Genomic DNA, 23,636 nt, shown 5'->3' on the forward strand with positions numbered 1-23,636 from the left:
GAGCGCTGACAGCTTCGTCACTAAAACGTATCAAGTTTTCAAGCGTCACAGTAAAAATCATGCATAAAGCTTTAAAAAGCACGAACTTTGATGCTGTACACTCGCTTTAATTCAGCTGACTATCAGCTCAGAGGTGAGCCTTAATGAGATAAAGAAAAAGGATGGATAGCTACATGGGAATAGTGTCGCTTAACTATCTGTTCCACAAATCTTTTCCACTAGCTGCTGTCTTTCCTGCTACACGGGAAGTGAAGCCTTTTATTTGTACAGACTGTTTTGTTTTGTTTTTTTTTGAGCGCACCAGAGACATACAGCTGAAACCCCAGCTGAGAAGTACAAAAAGAGAAAAGCCGTGAGGCCTGCAAAAAAGAAAAGTATGACTTAGGTGTCACATTCGGGTGATGGTCGATAAGTGAGTTTAAGCAAATGCAGCATTGCTGTTTGTTTAGGTGGTGTTGAAATGCCACAATCATTTTACACAATCACATAAAAGGAGAAATAAGATCACGTTTATTTGTTTCCTATTATTACAATAGCAAGTAATAATTGTATTCCATGAAACCATCTAAAATAAAAGGACTGCGTCAATCAATAAATAAAGGAAAATTATATACAACATATTTCAAGTTTCATCTCTAGGGTTATTACTCTGTGGAATGATTCTACAGAAATGTGGCGAGCAGCAAGATTGAAATCTGGACAAGTCTTCTTTAAGAGACCGCGGAGAGACACAAGACATGCATGTCCACCAGCACACAGAACGCGGCATGTTAGGTAACCCGGCAGAATTCTGCTTTCAGCAGCAAGAATGCAAGTTGTGATAGTCAAATCAGGCAGTTGAAGTGGCGCATTGTAGTAGATGGGTGGCGGTTACTCATGTCAGTCCTCTGACAGCAGCCGGTGGAAGTGATCCTTCCTCTTCTTCAACACCTCCCGAAAATCCTCCTGAAATAACACAGGCGATTATATGAAAGTGCACATGGAACACCAGATAACCCGCTGTCCTATGGAAGAGGGGCGGGGGAAAAAAAAAAAAAAAAAAAATCAGGTATTTTCAGAATTCCAAAATAAAACCTTGCAAATGTACACAGTGTCTGACTGGCCATAGAAAATGAAAACAAACTTGAAGTAAATATGTAGAGTGAACATAAAACAGACAAACCGCTGCAGACAGTTTCTCCATGTAAGGGATGAGCTTGTGGAGTTCTCGGTCATCCGGCTCACCAGACCAACTCTTGATGGGCAGAGTGTTCATCAGCTGCAAAATGACATCGTCATCTCAAGTTGAATCCGACCAAATTGGTGGATGGTGTCAGGCTTTGTCAATCTCTGTAATACTGACATGGTTGGGGTAGGTATGGGGTGCGTTGTCCAGAACCACAGTCTTGGCGAGGTCTCTCCCCAGGATGCTGAGATCTTTAATGTAGTGCCCGAGGACACATGCACACTCGTCCTGATAGAGTCGGTGGCTGTATGTGCAGCAAATGGAGAAACACAGTGAGTGCACAAGATTCCATACAATACGCAAAATGAAAGGGGAGCTTGAGAAGACTTACCGAAAAAGCTTCTTTTGCGGGTCCAGGATGTCCAGGATCTTCTCTGCATACTCCCTCTTTGCACAGGTGTAAACAAAGAGCTGCAACACAAGATAATAACTGAAGAAAGACTATATACAGACATTTGCTGGCTCAGATTACACAAGTATTGCTCTAGGGCTCCCTCTAAAGTTTCACAAGAGTATAAAACTGTTATACAAAGGCTGAGCTCTTGTATTTATAGGAAGAAAGAAAAAAAAAGTGCTGTAAATTCATGACTGACCCATCGTGTCCAGACAAGTACTACAGCTCTGGAACCTTTGTTTATTTTTTTTAAATACAATATTCCTGTATAAATAATGTTTTTTTTTTTTTTTAACAAACGCTAGGACAGTACATTTGTGAAAAAAGTATGAATCACAGGAAACAATCATGTAACTACTTTAGTTGTATGTATACATAAAATTATATGGGTAAATAGACTTATAAAATAATGCATTTTGACTCAAAATAATTGGAGTAAAACAAACACAATGAGTCATTATTATACAGATCCAAGGTACAAGGACACAAACCTCATAAAGTTTTGCCACGGATTGCAGGAACTCCTTCACATGTGGTCGTAGGATCATATAAACCTGTTAGTAACATATGAAAAAGCCTTTATTGCCAAAGTGTAAGTGGTACTTGATTTATCCAGTTCTTTTCCACCTTATAAGGCCCCCTACGATGATAAAGCATCTAGAGCAGGTGTCACCAACCTTTTTGAAACCAAGAGCTACTTTGATACTGAGTAATACCCAGGGCTACCATCTGCGGACTACTCATGTGATACTCGGGGGCTATCCAGTGCCCGCGGGCCCCACGTTGGTGACCCTTGATCTAGAGCAACAGGGGCTTCAGTATCTTGCTCAAGGATACTATTACATAGTTGTCAGGATCAGGAATCAAACCCACAACCTTCCAGTTGGTAGATGAGCACTCTAACATTGAGCCATGCCCCGGTTAAAGAATTTTACCGGAATACATCTCTGGGTAGCCAAAATGTGTTCTTTCTGAGTGGGTAAACTAAAGCACCATATGCAAGAGTTATGGTGTAGTCTTAAAAAATAAGCTATTTTGACCATCAGTATACACGCAACAATTAGATTGAAACGTGCATACATTAACATCTTTGGCTGCACTGTTGTGTTGAGTATTAATTTACCTTATACTGATGATCTTGAAAAGCTGTGTAGAAGGTGTATTCAGCATTGTCAATCATATTCAGCGAGCCAAACATCAACGTTTCCTCCTGAAAGCACAAGGATTAAACATCGGATTGGGTTACATCAACAGTTGGTCTTATTGTCAGCAAATGAAGACTGCAGACAAGTGCAACAAAACATTTGAATAGGATGAAATGCTAGGCTGTAATACTTTTTTCACATTTTTTTGGTGTAAAATAAACCAACAAAAAGTTAATGAAAAAAACCTATATGCCTATACAAGTTCACTTATGTACAGGTAGTGCTTGAGTTTAAGTTTTCTCGGTTTCAGGTTTTTTCTTTTAGTCGCACACAGTTTTCTTTCATTTAAATGTTGTTGGATACTGGTTATACAATGACAAAGGCATTCTATTCTATTCCATTCCAAAACATCTCAAATGTGCGCAGCATGTCAGCAGTGTGCCAACTTACAGCTGATTTGCATTGTTTTGTATTTGACTTTTAGACCTGATTCACAGCTCCAAAGGTGTTCCACAAATCAACACCGCTTACCAATCTTTACTAAATATTCATTTTTGATTTGAGTTTTTTTTTTTTTTGTTTGTAGATAATTGTACTTCTTGTTACTATTAAGTCCTAGCAACTGTCTCTAATTTCAAACAGCTTCTTGGTATTGTGGCAGACTAAGTTATTGTGCATTTCTTTTACATTATTTGTACAATTCTAAAGTCAGTCATGCTTACAGAGTATTGATGTGACCAGAGTGCCAAGCACTAAAACTCTGCAGCTCTTACTCCATATGGGAAGTCAGCATGTATACATGTTCCCTTACACAGCAAGACAATGATCCCAAACCAGTGGTGGGGCACTTGGTAACAGTCTGTACCATCATCCACTGGGACATATAAAATTCCAAATACGTATATTTAATTGTGTTGCTTGAAAAATGAATATTGTATATGACAGTAGAGTTGTACAGCTTGATAGTGTGCGGCTATTTCTCACTTGCTTCAAACAGACAAATACTTCTCATGTGTGCCACATGCAATTTTGTGTGCATGGGTCTGTCTCCCTCCCTGTGCAGACTTTGCCACTCAACAGCATACTTGAAGAGGTGGTGTGTGATAGGTTGCTAGACTAGAAGAGTACCATCGAGGGGGAAACTCACCAGATCCACCACAAGTGTGGCCTCTGGGGTGCTCCTGGTCTTAGGGGGGATGTCAGGCAGCCTGGGCTGGGAATACTGGGACTGTGATGGCAAGTTCTTGATGAAGGTGAAGCTGGGGAGAAAAAAAAAAAGAGAAAAGGTGAGGAAAAAAATAGTCCGATTTAATGTTCTGATACTACACTGATGAAAATGGTGAGGATGATGCCTAATTTTCCAATTTCATTGTATACCTGCTGTATATTCTATTCTAAAAACACCAATGATATCTTGGCCATACTTAAACTACAGCTGACAAGGAAGCTCGAAAAGCATAAGCAGGCAGAAAGTAACACATACGGATTGAAGATGTGGTCATCCTCATCTCCAACCAGGAGGTCAATGGAGCCATAACCAAACACTCCTTGTTCAGGGCTCATCAAAACATTATTTTCTGGACTCTTGTAATCTTGAGAAAGGAAAAAAAAAAAAGAAGAAAATTAAGAAGAACATTAGTTTCATTTCACATAGTAGTAGTAGACATTACATTTAGAAAGGTTCCCCACGTTTAAAGGGATCGTGTGCAAGAATTACAGCGTTTTTCATTACGGACAGCAGGAGATGCTGCAGGTGCTGTATTTACGATTGTACGTAGCTATAACAAACATGGCTGCCTCTGGAGCAGTGCCACCCCTCATGTAATATTATTTAATGATAACTCGACCTATGACACAGAGATGAACAACTATTTTATGTCCAATACATCTGCCATGCATGTTTTGGAGTGTGGGAGGAAGCCGGAGTGCCCATGCAGGCACAGGGAGAACATGCAAACTTCACACAGGAAGGCCAGAGCAAGGTTTGCACTCGGGGCCCTAAACTGTCAGGCGGTTGTGCTAACCACTACTCCACCGAGCCGCCCCATGTTAATACAGTACATAAAAAAAAAAAAGAACATATGTAGATGTAAACTACCTTGAATAACAAATATCATGCGACCCGAGTGAGGATATGCGGCTCGAGAAAACGGATGGGTCATACAAGACTGCTTTCTTTAGAATACCACATTGGAAAATAAATCTAACAGGACAGCTGTAGCGATATTTTAGTGAGCCTGCAGTTGGGTTAGGCCGGGCCATGAAGGTGACAGTGATTTGTGAGGAGTCGGTTAATGTTCAGATAAAACAAAATGCAGCAGGAGTGTGAATTGAGAGATGGAGGCTGACGGTGGGGGAAATATTACACCAGTTAAAATATCACTGGTATGTTTATTTCCCCGACCGTCAGCCTCCATCTCTCAAGTGAACAGTAATCGTTTATCTTTGCAATCACCTATTTCTACATGGCTGACCTAAATGAAACCTATGCACTAGGTAAATGTCAGTCACATGCAATGGCATCAGTGTCAAGTATTGGAGCGGTCTTAGGCATAAAGAGTACTGGTCAGTAGCCTAATATCCTTAATGATTTGATTAAAAACATTTTTTTTTTTTAACATTCATAACAACCTGAGAGAAACCACGAAGACAATGTGTCTGTGATTATATTGGGTATAACAACCCTGATATCGAACCTTGGGTTCAGGTTGGAAAGCTTGATCAAGGAACCAAAAACATAAACTTCCACTTACTCTCTTTGCTGGGTGTGAGGAACCGAACAATGGGAGTGTAGATCTTCCTTGTTGCTGAATTGTGAGGAGAAGCAGTGTCCATTTCAGACAGTACGTGCTCACGGTGTAAGGTGGACCTGGTTGGAGTCTTGAAGACGGAATCTTTAAGACCAGTGTCATCAGGTTAGATGGAGGAAACATGCTCAGGGAATTTTTATACAGGGAAGAAAAAAAAAATCACCTGTTTCTTTATCAACTGCAGCAATGGCTCTCTTTCTTGCCCGCCCCCGGGGCAGTAGGCGCCTCATCATCATTGGCACATCTTCAGCATCAGATGTCACTTCAATCTTCACAGTAAGAGGTTGTTATTGGCAATGGAAGCTCCAATAGATTTCATTAAAAGTTAAACATTGACCAAGTCAAGTATTCGTGATTCGAAACAGTGTTCTGGTCATTCTCGAGTGGTATAAATTAGTTCTTTTTAGTGTCAAACATGCAACACACATACATGCTTAGCAGGGTAAGGGTAAGAAGGGTAGGTCCCTTGGGGGTGTCAGATTCATTTCTTTTTAATGAATATGACATGGAAATGGTTTGGGTTTCTCATTTCTTTATAGTATATTAGATTACGAGCTAAACGAGGTCAAGTGTGCTGCATGCTGTAGCTCATATATGCACAAATAGTAAAGAATAATCACGTCCTGATGTGACAACAGCAACAGATATTGCCATGACAAAATCACGATTAAAAAATAATAATCCCATCAGAAATTTACGATTAAATACGCGTGATGTTTTCACATGCAACTAATACGTGCGTACTGTGAATGCCTCATCGTTGCAGTATGTGTTGCGGCGCAACAGGCATGTTGACCTACATAGTGGGATTCTCTCAAGTGAAGCTAGTCCGTTTAACTCTGTAGGACACGGCGCTCAAACAAATCCTGGCATTGCTATCAAAGGCACACCGCAACAATCGCTCTAATACTCCACAGTCACTTAAATTATTTGGAATAAATAAGACAGACGCAAGAATGCAGTGCACTGGAGAAAACCAAAACATGTCGAGTTGAGCACACATAACCAGGACATGTCATTAAAACGTCTTTTAACAAGAAAACACAATGCTCTGAATACGTAATAAGTAACCAGACGGCTATACATGCTGTGAAAGCCACATATCAACGGAAGTTGGCAAACAGGCTACCATTTTGTCAACACAACGTTCGAATATTAGCTAATAGCAAGCTAGCACAGTTAATTCGATGGGGCCATATTGTGATTCAAGAAACGATTGTAGTTAACATTGAGGCAAATTTCAAGTTTTCGTCGATAAAATACGTGCTAAAAATGGTTTAGGTTACCTTTTCTTGTAATGGACTTCGTGGTACTGATAGACGAGTTCGTCTTGGTGTCGGTGTGGCTTTGTTTCTGGGCGACTTGCGGGTTCTCCTCGGCGTCTCCGTGTATGGTGACACGGTTTTCTGCGATCGGAGTTTCATTTTAATTTCTCCTTACACAAAGTTACCTATAAAGAAAGGTATAAGGCATAACTGTTCGACTTCCTGTTCAATGTTTTGCTACATTCCATTGCGTGTTGCTTTATGACGAGTTCTTATAGCTCCGCCTCGCCGATCCTCGCTTCCTCTCGAATCGTGCGCTCCTTTGCGCGAGTTCAAATATGTTGGCGTGCGATTGGTTCATCAGCACTGTCGTGATCGTTGGGAGGTGCTTGAGCTAAATTATTAGCGCTGTATTTTCTTTAACGACCAGCAGGGGTCACACTTTTACAAAAAGAAACCCGGAATGTGGCTGCACAATAAGTGGACTTGTGTGTGAGTGTTTTTTTTCTTTTTAAATTCAGCAAGCATTGCTTAGGCCAGTGGTTCTCAAATAGGGTTACGTACTGGAAGAAACTTCAGGGGGAACTTCAGGGGGTACTCGAGATTTTAAATAAAACAAATAAACAAACTTGCAAAAATCCTTTAAAAATAATTATTGAATTGATTAAATGTTTCGGGAAACCATACGATCATCAACTAATTTTACCTTCAGTAGGTTATTCAATTATTTAATTTGAATATTTTTTAAATCCAGATTGTCCCCTATACTAGAGGTTTAGCCCAACTTCAGTGTCACTTCTTTACTCCTGTCACTTCACAGATCTTTACTATGATCCAAAAGAGGACACTTTAAGTCGAATATTCTTCTGTGGCTTCTCTCCAGGCACTCCGGCTTCCTCCCACACCCCAAAAACATGCATGGCAGGTGCATTGGACACACTAAATTGTCCTTAGGAGCGATTGGCTGTGTGAAAGGTCGTTCATCTGTGTCTCTGTGATTGGCTGGCAACCAGTTCATTGAGTCCCCCTCCTACTGCCCGAAGCCAGCTGAGATAGGCACCGGCACGCCTGCGACCCTTGTGGATGGAATGGATGGATGAGTTTAATAAAGCAGAGACTGATAGCATGTTTTCAGTCTTTTTTTTTTTTTTAAACCCCAAAATGCTTTGCGCTGGTTCAGGTATACTTGGCTGAAAACATATTTCACAGGGGGTACATCACTGAAAAAAGGTTGACAACCACTGGTTTAGGTCATGCACATGTCCATCACACGGTTGTCATCCACAGTTTATGTGATGAACCAATTACAAATGAAAAAAAACTATTTCCTTTCACATTCAAATACTGGAAAGCAAAGCAAAGCAAATTCAAAGCAGCCACATGTCAACTCAAGTTGCAGGACCAATTTGACTAGTATTAGGTAAAGTAATAACACCACCACGGGTCACCATCTTGAATAGAAATGACATTTTACTATAAATAGTTCATGGTGAACATTTGTTGCATCACAGTCGCAAGGTTGTGGGCTATAATGTTGGCTCAGGCCCTGACTGTGGTGAGTTTGCACGTTCTTCCAGTGCTATAGCCATGGATGTCGAATACTGTATTTTGCTTCTCAATTCATTGCGTTATCATTCATAGGTCACGTTTCATCGCTTCTGCCCAAGGCTCTACCGCAGCTTTTTAATAAATGCATATTGTATGTAGTGAATGCAAAAGGCTTTCCATTATAATTCTTTTCGAGGAATGCAGGGTCACTTGGGTCACATATTTTCAGTTGCAAAATTGACCGCTACAAAAAAGTTGAAATAAAACACCCCATATACAATGGTGACATTTAAGAAAGTTGATATTTTATTAATTTCAGATTCAAATTTGAAGTATTCACACAAACACATATTGAGTAAATAGGTAAGAATAACTCTTCACCATTCAAAAGAGAGAAAAATGTTGCATTGCCATCCCACTTCACTGTTACCAAGGTTACTAGGAAACATCCCATTCATCAAAATCATGTATGTATAGATAAAGAAGGAATAAGCACACATCGAGTGAACATACCGAAGACTACGTGTGGTGCAAACAGTGGTACTATAGAATCAGTACGGCTGAGCTGTGGGATCTCTGCTGTTACATCAGCAGAAGTTGGGCTGTAACACGCCCTGTCTTACCCACTAAACTGGAACTAAACACCCAACTGGGATGAATGCATCCAACTGGAGGTAGAGGTAGATTTTCCTGAGAAGTTTTAAAGAGACAAGACACACAATGCCTCATTTCCTGAAGCTCTGAAGTTAACTGAAGATGTGAGGAGCACACGCGCTTCCCTAAAATAGTCACATTATCATCATCTTTATCAAGGTCATCATTTCTAAGCTAATAAATCTTCTCTCAAATGTAATCTCTGTGTGCTGGTTTGCGACAGCATCAAAACAAAAAAAGCAAAGAAATAGCAAAAACAAACATACATGATATAACTCACAGCCCTAAAAAGCCATATTTTTCAGAAATATACTACTCCATGAATCTTAGTAATACATGTTAATTCATACAATTGTCACAGCAGAAGGCATCTTGTTACTTTGTCATCATCATCTGCAGTCCACCTTGTCCAAGGCAGCAATGATGCTCCGAAAGCATTCAGACCCATAAAAGTGGTGATTAATGGTCCATGAGGGGATTGCCAGCAGCAATATTTCAAGTTATGACAGTCTTTAAGAATGATATTCTTAAACACAGCGAGCACGTTGATAAAGTGAAACTGTCCAACCTACACAAATGTGTAGATGCACTAAAGACTGCATTCAATCCAAATAAACTGCATTTAAAAAAAGGTATAACATTTCTCTGCTGGGTTAAGACTTTTCCCAGAAATGTTCCATTTTACAAAGACGATTCTGCCTGACAAGAGCGAAGGGAAAAGCAAGAATGAAGATGCTGGTTCCAAAGTGTGTTTGAATCCAACATAAAGAAAACACTGAATATTCTCAACCACTTGGCGGATCCAACTTCAGAACCTTTCCGCTATGGGGAGCTCTTCCATAAGGCAATGGCAACAAATCGAGAGAGAAAGCTCAAATTAGCTGATATCTGATTGTCCGTGGTCATTAGTGGAGGGCTTACTTAATCAATATCATGATAATCTAGGTTTTTTTTTTCCCTACATGTCAAAGTCAATGAGGTAGAAAGGTGTTGAAACAGTGGCTGATGGGATGTTCAAAAGTGTATGGAGGTATACGGTGTTGTCACAATATCCTGATTGTCAACAGCACGCACTAAAAACAAAACAAAACAAAAAAACACAACAACCTCGCATTTGAGATGTATTTGTATGGGAGGGTGAGAGAAAGACAGCAACTGTTCAAATGCAAATATCTCAGAGAGCTGCTCCAACAAACACAGATCCATACAGGAGGGAAGATGGGATGTGTGTGTGTGTGTGTGTGTGTGTGTGTGGGGGGGGGGGGGGGGGGGGGGGGGGTGTCGGGGCAGGTGCTTGCCTAAGGGGGCAAAAGGTCAGGGAGACAAATGTGGAAAAAAAGAGCAATGTTGATCCTTTAGCTCGAGATTGATTGAATTTTGTTTTCCACAGCATCCCTCCCCCAAACAGATGCTTTTTAAGAGAGCGCCTTGATTTGATTGTCAGCTCTTTACAGCATCTCTAACATCTGCTACTTCAGACTAAACCAAAAGCATTTCCCAAAGTAATATAAAGTACCCCTTCGTAATGCAATACAGGTATACAGAACCTAAAGCAATAGTTCATGCAATGAAAGAAAAGAACAGTTAGTTCCCAATCTAAAATGAACGTTTGTTTGAAAAAAAAAAGAGCCATGTAGTTAGTAATGCTTTGTAAATGTGTTATCTGTGCTCTTGTCCACAGTTAGAAGGCACTATCTGTCCTTGTTACTTCGCCTTCACAGAATTTACTCTGAGAATCCCATCCTTACACCGCCTCCGTCATACAATACGTCATCTTTTCATGACTACCATTTCAAACATCAAAAGATAAGAGGATGTAGCCTATGCTTCTCCTTCTGACTCCACCATTGAACCACAGGGTATGGCCCAGACTTGATGGTACAATGAAGCCAGCTGTGCAGTATTGTGCAGCTATGAGGTTGCTAATTGATATACTGTATATTTGTATAAACTGATACTGTTCAATGCAACAGCAGTACTGACTGACATAAGACATAAAAAGCTGCTTGTCACATTATTTTAACCCGGCTTTAGTTTTTAAGGTACCACATGTAGTAGGTAAGAAAGTACTTTCTATACTTAACACTTGAAACACAAAGGTATAAAGGGAAATGTTCAATCAGTTGTTGACTTATACTAGCAGGTGGTACCTCATGAAATATGACACTTTAAAAGACAATCTATAACCTACTACGTAGCAGCTGTGCTTCAGGCTACCCTTGCTCACATCTGGTTTGGCAATGACTAACACAGCGCCCACTTGTGGAAAAGGGACAGCTTTCTCGTAATGTTATGATCGAGTATTATGGAAACAACTCAAAAGGGGGGATAATGGAAAAGAGTTCAATCTTCACAAATTTGTAAAGCTATAAGAATAAAGTTGTAACATTACAGGAGAAATGTTATTCAATTTAAACTAGCACATATGTATGCAACATGCTGTGCAACGGGTATGCAACATGCTGTGCAAAAAAAAAAAAAAAGACAGAAGAATCAAAATTCTCATTTTCTGCAATTCGGAATCTATATATAATGTCCCAATATATGCTGTATACTGTATATAAAGTGTAGTATAGAAGTTGGACATTTCAAACTGACATTAAAATTTAATAACGGCAAAGATATGTGCTTTCTATTAATCTTTTAAAGCTGGCATATATAAAAAGACTGAAGTTGTTGAAATTACATAAGATATATTACCTAATTACAATAAATGGTCCATCAAGGCGCATATGTTTACGATATCAAATCAAATAGCAAGGAGTGCTAGAGGTTGGTATGTCAAAGAAAACACTGTTTTACACAGAAACTGAGGATATTTTCAAACCAGAACCTCTTACTATCAAGTCTTTTTCCCCCCACTTCAGTCGGTCCATAATACTACTGTTTATATTGCATTTTGTCTTCAAGCATAGTAAAACTAGTGAAGCGATCAAACCCAGTGTGAGCAGCACAGCGTTCTGTCAGACATGTTTGTGTAGCAGCTGGTGACGGCTTGAGGTGTTAAAACAAGGCTCTGATCAAAGTGACAGCAGCTGGTAATATTTGCCGGGAACAGTAAAAAGTGACAACCGGACATCTCTCGAAAAAAAAACAAAAAACGAACCTGTAAGCAAAGCATGGTTTACGTCCTGTTTTCAGAAGGAATTGAGGTTGTTTGGCATAGTGTGGTCTGAGTTGACAACCACTGCAGAGGTAACAAAAGTTAAAATAATTAATATCTGAGGAATTTGAGGATACCTTCAAACAGCAGGACAAAGATAAGAAGCACTTAGATGAGAAGCACAAAATCATGCTTAACAAAACACACACAAAAAATATATATATATATATATATATATATATATATATATATATATATATATATATATATATATATATATATATATATATATATGTATAAGTATCCAACATCTATAGGACAAAAACACAATAACAGATCGCCAAATATAAGTTTATCTACATTAGGTCCTCTGAGACCCCTGACACCTGATTGTCCAAGTGAGCCTCCTCAAGACAACAAGGATTAAGTGGACAGACAGGTCTTGTGCAGTCCTGAAAGGAAATCCATTTTCCTTCAGGCTTTACCAACAAATACAGGCATGCATCTGACCTTAAGACGATAAGGACAAACTAAGAACAGGAAACAAAGACACAAGTTGATCTTTCTGCAGACGTTGAAAGTATTGCAAACGCACCTGAGAGCCCAGTATTATTCACGTGAAGTTTGCAAGAAGACCACAAAGACGCCATGAAGGCCAAAGCGCGCGCTGATTGAAGCCTCTTCAACAACGGTCTACAAGCAGTACGGAAGCAGCCTCGCGACAGCGAACAGGAGACAACGTACGACTTCAGCAAGAACATTGAGCTATCACCTCGTCTGATCTTTAAATATTCTGTAGCAATGAAGACGGCTCTATGACGCCTGCTGTCTTAAGTCAGTTTACTGCCAGCACACCCGAAACGGATTTTTGACTTCTAAAGCTGTCAAAGATGGCGAATGAGTAAACCTGTTCGCTGCCAAGCAGGTGAGCGTGGTGCATTTCTACACCCTGGAGAAACGACAAATAGTTTTAAAGCTTTTTTGATTAAAAATAGAAGATATTTTGTACTCTTTTCTTTATAGATAGAATTCTAGATATATAAATGTTTTCCTGCGGCGCTAGTATTGATAAAGATTTAAAAGATAAAATGCTATAATGAAAGAAAAAATAACAACAAACAACACGTAAACGCTCAAATAGAAGGAATCTCTCCCGTAAAGGATGAAACATTACTGTCAGTCAGTAGCTGTGTAAGTGTAAACAGTGCATTACCCCTTCCTGGTTATGAACTTCTCTTTTGTTCTTCCATAAGCTGTACATGTATGTAGAAATAAATAATTCACAGGTTGTACATACATTTTTGTTTGACATATACTGGCGCTCTGTTGGGTTCCTCCAAAATCATCGTGGCTATGAAGAACAAAAGAGATGAGTTGATGACAGAACCTGAGAGTGTATTTCAAGTGATTGCGTTAGTTTGCGTCTTTGTGTATGCTTTCTCTTTTTGGCGTAGACTATATAGAAAATGAGGTTGGGTTTTTCTTTTTGGCTTTACGTAGCAAGTTTAAAAAAGACGTAACGGGGAAAGGTTGAGGCTTTGTTAAGACACTGGGTTGCTGGAGGTTGAGGTAGGTGTGGTCTGCTGCTGCACATGATGAGGAGAGACGCGGCTGCCGACGGGCTTGCTGGAGAGGGACGCCCCCGACGGGGCTGACCCAGCTGCTGTCTGAGCAAAAAGGACACCTGCAAAACAAGCATAAAAGTGAAAATGGAAGTGGAGAAAAAGGAAAATTCTTCCACACGTATAAAAGGCTTGGCTTTTTACATTGGCTCCTGCTATCTGGTGCCACGTTAAAGCAGATCAGTTCAAATGCAACAGTTATGTCATAGTTGTGTGTAAACAGGAACTCAACCTCCAAATTGTTCTTTACGATATGTTTTATGTGACCACATCAGTCTAAACACGGCATTCGGATAAACATTGCATTTGTGAATTCAGCAGACAAAAAAAAACAAAAAAAACAATCACACATTTTTTTTTTAAAGCCATCTCATAGGATGGCCATCTTCCTAATTATCATTATTACCCTTAAATCAGTCAATTACATTTTTGATTTTCTCAAAATTTTCTCAGTAAAACAAAAGTATTGACTAAATAAATGAGGCCCAGTTTCAGAAGAGGTAGAACAAAACCTACAAGTTATATCAATATCTTCCGTGAATCTTTTGTTTTTTTAAATATAGGCCTTAATAGGGTAAATCTGAACAATTTTAAATGATACTTCTTTAACATTCCTAATTAGGTAATTGCTTGGTAAAATCCCAACTGTTTTTCAACCTACTATATAGGGGCCACCATTTTGCCAACTGCTGTCAAGTGAAAATTACATCACAGATGCTTGGGGCTCAGGTAATGGCTAATCACAACTCAGCTTGTTAATGTCACACGACCAAACACAGAGCACAGGTGAGGTTGAGTAATTACTAAAGCAACTACTGCGATGTCCAGATTTATTGGAAGCAATCGTACAAAAATATTGTTGGAATTGATCAATAGTATATAATAACTATAAAATATATTTAATTTATCTAATATTTTATCTTTAAAAGGACACTGTGTAAGATTTGACAGTTTTTCACTACGGACAGCAGGAGGTGCTGTATTTACCGTTGTCCGTAGCTACAACAGACATGGCCGCCTCCGGAGAAGTGCCACCGCCAATGTAGTATAATTGATTGAAAACGAGACCTACGATTACATTTAAAACATACTGTTTGTTGTTAAGAACACATTTATTTGCAAGTTTTTGACATTTATAATCATTTAATTCATTCCCTTTAAATGAAATACAGTCTACATCTTACATGTTGTGCCTTTAATGAGAAAAGCATCAGTAAACTAAATTTTCAACGAAGCACGATTCAGTAACTCACCAGTGTACATGACTCCATTGAGCTCGACGGACATGCTTATGCTGTTTGTGCCATTGGTAGTGAGGTTCATGGCAGAGTCCTGCCTGCCGTCTGAAACACCAATAACCAGATAGGGGAGAGGTCTTACCCAAAATGATTGTACTCAGGTTAACGTTAAAATGTCTTTCAGTTTTGACAGGTAAAACCAAAAGTCAGCCAGCTGCACAGATGACTCACACTTGTAGCAGTGCCGCAAACATTTAACATGTTTTCAAACTGACATGTAACATCTAGACTAAGAGAGACATCTGTGGACAAGAAACCAACAGGATGAGGACTGAAGTGTTTGCTAGTATGAGGAGGGATTCCCCCACGACACACACGGGTGGTTGTGTGCTGCCCTGCATGTTTGTTACTTTCACACATTATACAGGCCAACATGTCTGCCCAATATCCCTCCTACAGGTGTTGAGGTTTGTGGTAACATGTCAAACATGTTTTCAGACAGTAGACACAAACTGAAAAACCAACTAACAACTAATGAAGAAAACATGTTACAAAAATTTGAGGCTAAAGAGAGAGAAAAAAAAACCACAGCATAGAGAATAGAAGAAATGCTGACTGTCCACTATTCAAGCATTGCACAATTATAAGCAAACATTGGAGTTTTTAGTCCCCCGCCTACTGCCCCAAATCATCAGGGATAGGCCCCAGCAAGCCTGTGACCCTTGTGAGGATAAGCGGCTATAGAAAATGGATGGATGAAATTGAATGTTACATTATACAGTATTTGAAAATTGAGTAGAGGATTTGTGAGCATTGGTGAACATTTGCTCTTTGATTATTGGAATTCTGAGTGCATAAATACATATTGTAGAGAGCCTGCAGTTGTTTTTCTTTCTCTCTCGCTTTTAGTTTCTGGTCGATGATATCCAACTCAGAGGCACACGAGACTGTTTCCGCACAATCATTTGCTGTTTCCGTTACCTTGTTGGTTGATGCGGATGTTCATTGGTATCTGAGCTGTCATGGCCAGCAAATTGTGATGCAGCGCTCTCTGCAGCAGTCGATGGTGTTCCTCGGCTGGCAGCGCCATTTTCTTCTCGGGCGGCTCTCCGGCCTCCAGTTTGTCCCTCAGCTGTTCCAAAGCGGCAACCTGAGCGGCCATCGCCGCCTGAGCCGCCGCCGCCTGAACGGCAGCCACAGAGTGACCCGCCAGGGCCCCCACTGGCATGCGAGGCACACCAACACCATGGAAAGGCTGCCCGCTTTCTTCTTCTGGATAGAAGGGAGGAAAGCACACTTTAAAAAATGCACTTAATGCCAGGGCAGTCACTATCAAAACTTTTTCAAATCAACTATCCTATCGAGTATTTCATCAAATAATCAAGCAAAGTTGATGATCTAGTAAGATTGAATGGTAGGGTTTTTTTTCAATTATCTAGTAAAATTGTAATACTGTATAAGATAAAGTGAATGGCTATAACTACTCATTTATTACATTCTATATTATATTTTATTATATTCTTTACATATGATTTATTTCATACATCAACAAAACTAATCAAATTACCAATCACGATTCGCATTAATGCGCTACCAATAACCATTGCATAAGTCTCAAACTTCAGTCCTTGAGGGCCAGTATCCTGCATGTTCTCAATGTTGCTCTCTCAAACTCACCCATTTCAAATGATTAGCATTATTTTTTAGCTCTAGCAGAGCTTGTTGACAAAATAATAATTTGAATCAGGAGTGTTGGGGAGAGAAAACTGGAAAACATGCAAGACACCAACCCTCAACGACTGGCGTTTGAAACTAATGATTGAAGACAACAAACATTAACTACCATTTAGTTCCCACATACATTGTGTCATATACAGATTACACATGAAATAGTGTCACACACAGACGATGCTTCAACAATATTCCATGAGTAAAGGTGCTTGTTAGCTACTAAGAGGTCAATAACTTCCTGTTCTTCTTCTTCACATTATTGACAAACAGACTGCCAAGTTTTGTCCTCCATTGCTCCCCACTGGATACAATTTGAACATCTAAAACTGACTCACTATAGATTGCTTTTACTGAGAGGTTATATTTTCAGATTATACAATTCTGGTGTTTTGGGGGAAATTCTTTGCTTTATTTTGGGAATTTTGATGCGTTAATATAGTCTTTAATGAAAGTCTTCTAACTACCAAATCAGTAAGTGTTAGCAAGCACACAATAGCATCAGTCGTTAGCTTTTGCTGTTTTATGCCTTTTCCATTGTGCAATTGAAGCGGAAATTGAAGAGTCTTTTATTTTCACTATTTTTTTTTTTTTATTGGAAATGAACTTTGATATATATTGGACAATATTGACAATATTGGACAAACTTGTGATATTCTCAGTTTTTTGGGGAAGTCTTCCTCCCTTGTCGCAGTTGCAACATTGCGCTACTGTTTTCTACACTGACCTTTATTGTAGATGTAGGCAAACATTATTGTGGTGTAGCTTCGAGGCAGATATTTTCAGTCAACCAATTTTTAAATAAACTTACCCAACGTGACCGACATATTTTCCCAGCCCTACTAAACACTGTGCACTATACAGTATTTCCTTTCTATCCCAGTTGCAAACCCCAAGGCCATTTGTGGCATGCTCACCTTTCTTGATCTTCTGGATGGGAGTGAGTGAGGCCCCGTTGGTGCCTACAGACATACCCATGGTGGGCGTGGAGAGCTTGGGCGAAGACAACATGGTGGGAGTCCCATTCGGGGAGTAGGTGAAGAGAGAGCCGCCGAAGCTCTGTCGTCTGCCTTCCCGCCGATTGCTGTCAATGGCAGCTTGGAGTTCGTTAGGGTTGCTCAGACCCCGCTTATCACATTCATATGGATACAGGTACTTCATGTATCTGACAGAAACCACAAAAATGTTTTTAAGGGAAACGCAAACAATGAGATGCTTAGAATTCTTAACAATAGCAGGCATTTGACGTGAAACTAATTAGAGAGTGAGTGAGTAACCTGACATAATTACAAAAGATAGCAATGATGATATGTTGAGCCTTTATTTCCCAATAATTTGCCTGACATTCAAATGAGTTACAACCTCGCTAAAATTTAAATAAAATGCGATACTAAATGTAAAATCATCTCTGAATTGAGCCACAAGTGTAGTTTCGATTCCTCCTTCTATAATTACTTTTAAAACAGGTGATATGTGGTCATCAGTGCAGCTTCTACCCTAAAAAAGAAAACAAATCAGTTTTCCATAGTGCTTGTCCTCATTTGGATCGCAGATGATCAAGACTTGGGGTGAGAGGCCGAGTTACACTTGTGGAAGTGGTAAAACCCCACATTAGTGGCACGCATAGTTCTCCAGCTATATCGTGATTGCACCATCACAATCATTTTTTTTTTCTTTGCTCTCACCTTCCAGCTGTTTAGTAAGTGCTGGGCACTAACGTAAAAGAAAACACTCATGGGGCCAGAATGCGTGTTTAAAAAGTGTGTAAAATGAGCTGAAATTTTTTGAGGGGTAAAACTGGAAAACAAATATTTGTTATTTTTATGTAATCTCCCTATACGCCGGATTTTTTCACCTAGTCAATGGGTAGCGCTAATGAGACTTGTGCCGTATCGTACAATGGAAGCTTAATTGACTAGAGGTTTCTTAGTTTCTCGAATCAGCGGTTGAATGTAATATGTGAATCTTATTCTTATATTAGTGCCTCATTATCACTGCCCTTATTGTCCTATTATTGTTTTTATTGCCTACTGTTGGCCACTTCATTATAGGCTTCATTGTGTGGAATGTAAGTCTGCTCGGGGAAGTGAACAGAATATGAATTTCATTGTGTAGTGTCACTGTGCATATGACAATAAAACTTGCATTTCTTTTTTATGGACGTTGGTAGAGATGTGATGTGACTATTAAAAAACGGAGTCGGGAGGAAGAGTAAAGTTAACTGGACTAGCAACCACTGCTGCAAAGACCAACTTCAAAACATAATCAGACTACAGTCATTAATTTGAACCATTAATTATTTGGTGTGTTTATTTTGAAGTTGGCGTACTAATGTAATGCTGTTGTCCTTTCCTTGGCCGTGCGTGTTCAGTGTGGTAAAGGGAAACTGAGAAAAATTTGGATTTATTTGATTTATTTACTTTTAAAACTAAAATGATTCTTGACATTTTGTATCAATCTTCAATCACAGTAAATTAGAATATAGATTATTTTTGTTAATCCATTGTTTTTGTCACGACCTCTCTCAAATACGGCACTTTGATTCATAATGCATTTGTGGAATATGAATTATGATGCAAAACATACCTGTTAAATCACATCACAATTGCTCTGTGCTCAATTGACAACCAATCGCTGCTCACCTGTTTTCTTAGTTTGGTTATATGACGCTTGTAAGCCGAGCCATGATTGACCACTACCTCTAAGCAACTGTGATGTCACTTTCGGTCAACAGCAAGTGACAAAATGGCTACACCTCTGAGGTGGATAAAAACTGGCGATTTTGATGTTTAATTCATTTTCCATTAGCGCAATCAGAATACTGAACTCCATAGGCTACTGGAGCCACGCAAAACATTCAGTATTATAAGATATATGATATAAAATACAGTATAATACAGCTTGACTTCTCCTTTAAATCTATGACTTTCAATTCCTCATTCAAAGACTTATCAGGAATAGCGAGAGGAAGACACATTACATACAGACACGATGTGTTCGTGTGATTACTGACTGTGTGCGGAGGGTGAAGGCTGCACTGGTAATTGAGGTAGGCAGATTGAGTCCCTTGGTGATCTCCCTCCACAGTTTTTTGTTGATGACCTCTACCAGGCCCCCCTTCTCTGTCACCAGCCTGTAGAGCATGTACAGATCCAGGACTTGCTTGGCCATGATGGGAATACGATTCACGGGGGTTCCTGCAACAAGACCTGTTCTGTCAGCATTCAGCCTACAACAAGAGCTTGATTTGCATTTAACTAAATTCTCAAACAAATGTTGATTTTTATACAGAATGGTACTGCTAGCTAACAAAACCTCGATGAATATGACTCAACACACTCAATGATGACCTGCAGAGGGCGCACTGAGCTTTGCGGATCCCGCTCAGCAGACCCACCCTGCATGCTTGTGATCACTTGTAGATTTTTTCTTTCATTGAAAACACATACATCTTTTGTCTTCCATCTTTACGTGTTAGCTCCTGATCTATATCAGCCATGAATCACCAACTCGTCACACTAACAAAGTTCCTGGTATTTATGAAGTGACATTGATACATACCGAACCCTTGAGCATTTCTGATGCCAAACTGGTAAAACACAATGGTTTGCACCTTTTTTTTTCTTGGGCGGTGGGTCAGTGAGTGTGTACGTACGTGTCATAGAATGTGAACGTAAACTGATCCATTGTGGGACTTTGATACAATGTAAGCTTTTATTGCAGGCACATCCTGGGAATGAGGCTATACCACCACCAAGCAATCACCTTTGAATTGAACAAAGACCCCACCCAGCGAAAGATGAGTATACCGCTCTGGGTCGACCCTCGGAGAGGTACAGTATCATGCTCTTAGCGTTTCACTATAAAGAGCTGAAGTCTGAGTTTGACTCTGCAGGATGCACATATTGTAAAGAATAGGTGTTATAGTTACAGTATGTGTTAATTGTGTTATTATTAAAGTGCTGCCATTTTGGTAACAATAGTCGCTACCTTAATAAATGAAATTAAAAAGCCACTATTAAGAATAATTTTGCATTTTGTAAAAACAGTAAAATTACTCTACAAATTAGAGTAGGGCATGATAAATATATATTTCATAAGGATGATATAAAACAGCTACTGTGCAATATAACAGCTATATCTTATCAGCTCGAAGGAGTACTCTTGTAATTTGAGTACCTATGTTTAAAACAAATCTAGAGGCATTTTTTTCTTTGCTTGGAATACCAGCTTATAAGTATACACGTCAAAAAATATGTCAAGCTAATCGTGGCAACAGTTGTTAAGAGCGATGCATGACGGGAAAAAGGCCTTTAAATCACCAAATAATATATGGACATGAATCCCTTGGTACTGCCATACTTTGAGGTTGTTTCCGGCATTATGTCACTGTGTAACAGCTTGACTCATTTTTGTGCAATTGTTACTCCCTACGAATAACACCATGTTGTTCTGAAATTACATTCAATTGTCAATTCAGGAGGCAAACAAACAACTAAATTATGCTTACATTTGACACATATTGCCAGTGTTTACTGGTGCCTTGGGCCCTTATAGCTGTGTGAAGCATGAATTAACCACGAGCTTGCAGCGCTGAAGTGCTCCATATAGGCTGGTGTGATAGACATAAATTACTCTGCACACTGATATTCACAACCTCACACAGCTGTTGTTTCTAATAATCACATTTTAACAAACCATGCTGACTCAAATGTGCTTTTTCAGGTAGCAAATTTGTCTCATAGAACAAAATTTGTATGGATAAATTTGTAATATAGTGTCGCCAAGCACAGTTTGAATTTAAATTTTGAAAGAAATGTTAATTACCTAAACAAAAATTCATACTGTAATCAAGTGGAACTCTGTTTTTGTTCTTTTGTGTTTGTAATTTTTGTTTTACATGCAGAGTATCCAAATATGAAAACTACGTGATAGCTTCAGCACTATACTGTGGATTTCTGAGCTGATGGACAATGTCTATGTACATCATTTAATCATTACCAAAAGACATGAAGACCTGCTTTCACCAGGATTTGCAGAAAGATGATTTCCACCTGCAGTCCATTTGCCATTCATTTCCTGTGTCACTACAGGGTAGGTGTAGAGTCTTTTCCACCTCTAAGTGAAAAGCACCTTTTTTTTCATTCACTTCATAAAATAGCTCAGAACACACAGTCAACATGGTATCCATCTACTGTATCTACTTGTAAACAGCACCCATTCCACAGACGTGAAGCAGGACTCACAATGGCTTCCTGTGCCTCAAGCCAGCGGGCAGCCATCTTACATTTCCACTGTTACTAACAATTTCTGTTTGTTTTTCGCTGAAAACTCTTATGTATGTGTTTTAAGTAACAATCACCCTATGGAATAATGAGAGCCCCTCATAAAATTAGGGTATGAATGAGTGTCCTTGCTTCACACCCCTACTATAGTTTACTTTTAGCCTTTTAGCAAAAAACAAAAACAAAAAACAAAACAAAAAAACCCAAAAGTATTGTCATTTACTATTGTAAATCATTTTACACAAGCTGATTTGTTGTTTTGCAGATTAATCCAATGAGAAACAATTTTGTGTTTATTTTGCCAGTCTGATTTTGTTTATAAACTCAGCATTTACATAGTTTTGATTAATAACGTGGCATATGATTTGTAAATGGCACATTTCAAAGTTTTATCTCGTAAAATTTATATTGTTTCCATTACTTATTCTTTGAGGAACGGTGCCAATGGCGTAGAATCCATTCGGAACAACTACTCACGTTGCATTGCTAGTTTCTTGCCGTGTTGCCAGGTTGCTTACCTCTTTTCTGCATGAAGCTGAAGAGGTCATCCAGAAACTCTTTCCTCTTGGGGTCTCCATCCAATTCATAAAGCTGTTGGGAGGAAGAGAAGTGAGATGAGGTGTTTGTCTTTATAAAACACTGATAGGTTCAAATATGGAAAAACACCCGAGTCCATATTCAGGTCAAGCAAAGAGAGACATTGAGAAAAATCATTTGTGCCAGTCAGGTTTGATGAAAACCTCATGCAGGTCCAGCTGCTGACTGGGCCGGAGTGTCGGAAAGTTCAGTGAAAGTTTGCAGTAAAAGTTAGGTACCCAATCAGTGGTGTACAAAGAGCCTATTGACTGTATAGTTTTTTGGGTTTTTTTTTTGGTCTAGTTTAGTACTGTAATTGGGATTGATCATAAGATTAATGTTGCACCGACATAGGAGTGAGGCAAGTCAAGCCTGAGATTGATCCTCAAATATAAGCGCAAACGTCACAGGAAGACATTAACCTCTGAACATACATGACACAACTCACCATTAGGCCCCAGGGCTGAAATGACTATTGATTTTCTGACTGACAGAAAATTAATCTTTTATTAACTATTCTACTGATCAATGAATCTTTCTAAAGCAAATGGCTTATAACACAGCATCTTAAACCTATTTTTTACTTTTGTCTTACAAGACAATGAACTCATTCACTACCAGCCCAGTTAAAATGGATCTTTGACTTATATAGCTGTCAATGGCAGTGAAAAAGTTAAATCGCTCACTGCCAGCCCAGTTGAAATGGATTTTTGGCATCTATAGACGTCAATGGCAGTGAATGAGTTATGTGAATACGATTTTTGTCTTCAAGTGTGGAAGGTGTTTCATTGTATTCATCATTTGATATAAATAGAACATTTAGAAAATGATTAGTTGATTGTGTGTAATCATAGTTGTCCTGGATTCATCTTTGGCCCAACTTTCGTCAAAATTGAAGTTAGCTGTAAGACAATGTGCTGTAAATACAGGACAGGTTTGGACACCCCTTCCCATTCAATGATTTTTTTTTTTCCTTTTTTCATTTACATTGTAGATTCTCACTGAAGCCATCAAAACTATGAATGTGCACGTGAGGTTATGTA

At 39.2% G+C, this 23,636-nt stretch overlaps 2 protein-coding genes across 3 annotated transcripts in view; both read right to left on the bottom strand.

Annotated features, from left to right (window-relative positions):
• Positions 1–487: 487 nt before the first annotated feature.
• On the bottom strand, positions 488–13,496 carry ctdspl3 (CTD (carboxy-terminal domain, RNA polymerase II, polypeptide A) small phosphatase like 3). 2 transcript variants are annotated; one of them, XM_088426539.1, is made up of 12 exons: positions 13,442–13,496; positions 6,861–7,024; positions 5,738–5,843; positions 5,518–5,658; positions 4,248–4,356; positions 3,912–4,023; positions 2,743–2,829; positions 2,111–2,173; positions 1,557–1,636; positions 1,343–1,469; positions 1,163–1,258; positions 488–945 (listed from the first exon to the last, which is right to left on the bottom strand). In XM_088426539.1, exons 2-12 carry the CDS (start codon positions 6,996–6,998, stop codon positions 880–882), a joined length of 1,125 nt encoding a protein of 374 aa, XP_088282665.1. In that variant the 5' UTR covers positions 6,999–7,024; positions 13,442–13,496; the 3' UTR covers positions 488–879. The 2 variants fall into 2 exon arrangements, with proteins under 2 accessions (XP_088282665.1, XP_088282666.1); XM_088426540.1 differs by having other exon boundaries at positions 13,358–13,485.
• A 158-nt stretch (positions 13,497–13,654) lies between these two features.
• The window catches only part of arid3a (AT-rich interaction domain 3A), a 46,157-nt gene continuing 36,175 nt past the window's right edge, over positions 13,655–23,636 (bottom strand). Inside the window, exons 5-10 of the mRNA XM_088426538.1 lie at positions 22,536–22,608; positions 19,746–19,929; positions 17,650–17,897; positions 15,986–16,276; positions 15,020–15,109; positions 13,655–13,828 (exon numbers count right to left, since the gene is read on the bottom strand). Of these exons, the coding sequence (XP_088282664.1) occupies positions 13,686–13,828; positions 15,020–15,109; positions 15,986–16,276; positions 17,650–17,897; positions 19,746–19,929; positions 22,536–22,608 (1,029 nt within the window). The 3' untranslated portion in view covers positions 13,655–13,685. The remainder of the gene's footprint in view (positions 13,829–15,019; positions 15,110–15,985; positions 16,277–17,649; positions 17,898–19,745; positions 19,930–22,535; positions 22,609–23,636) is intronic.

This window comes from Hippichthys cyanospilos, chromosome 10 (genome assembly GCF_059441005.1).
Source record: "Hippichthys cyanospilos isolate Australia breed blue-spotted pipefish chromosome 10, RoL_Hcya_1.0, whole genome shotgun sequence".
Lineage (NCBI taxonomy): Eukaryota > Metazoa > Chordata > Actinopteri > Syngnathiformes > Syngnathidae > Hippichthys > Hippichthys cyanospilos.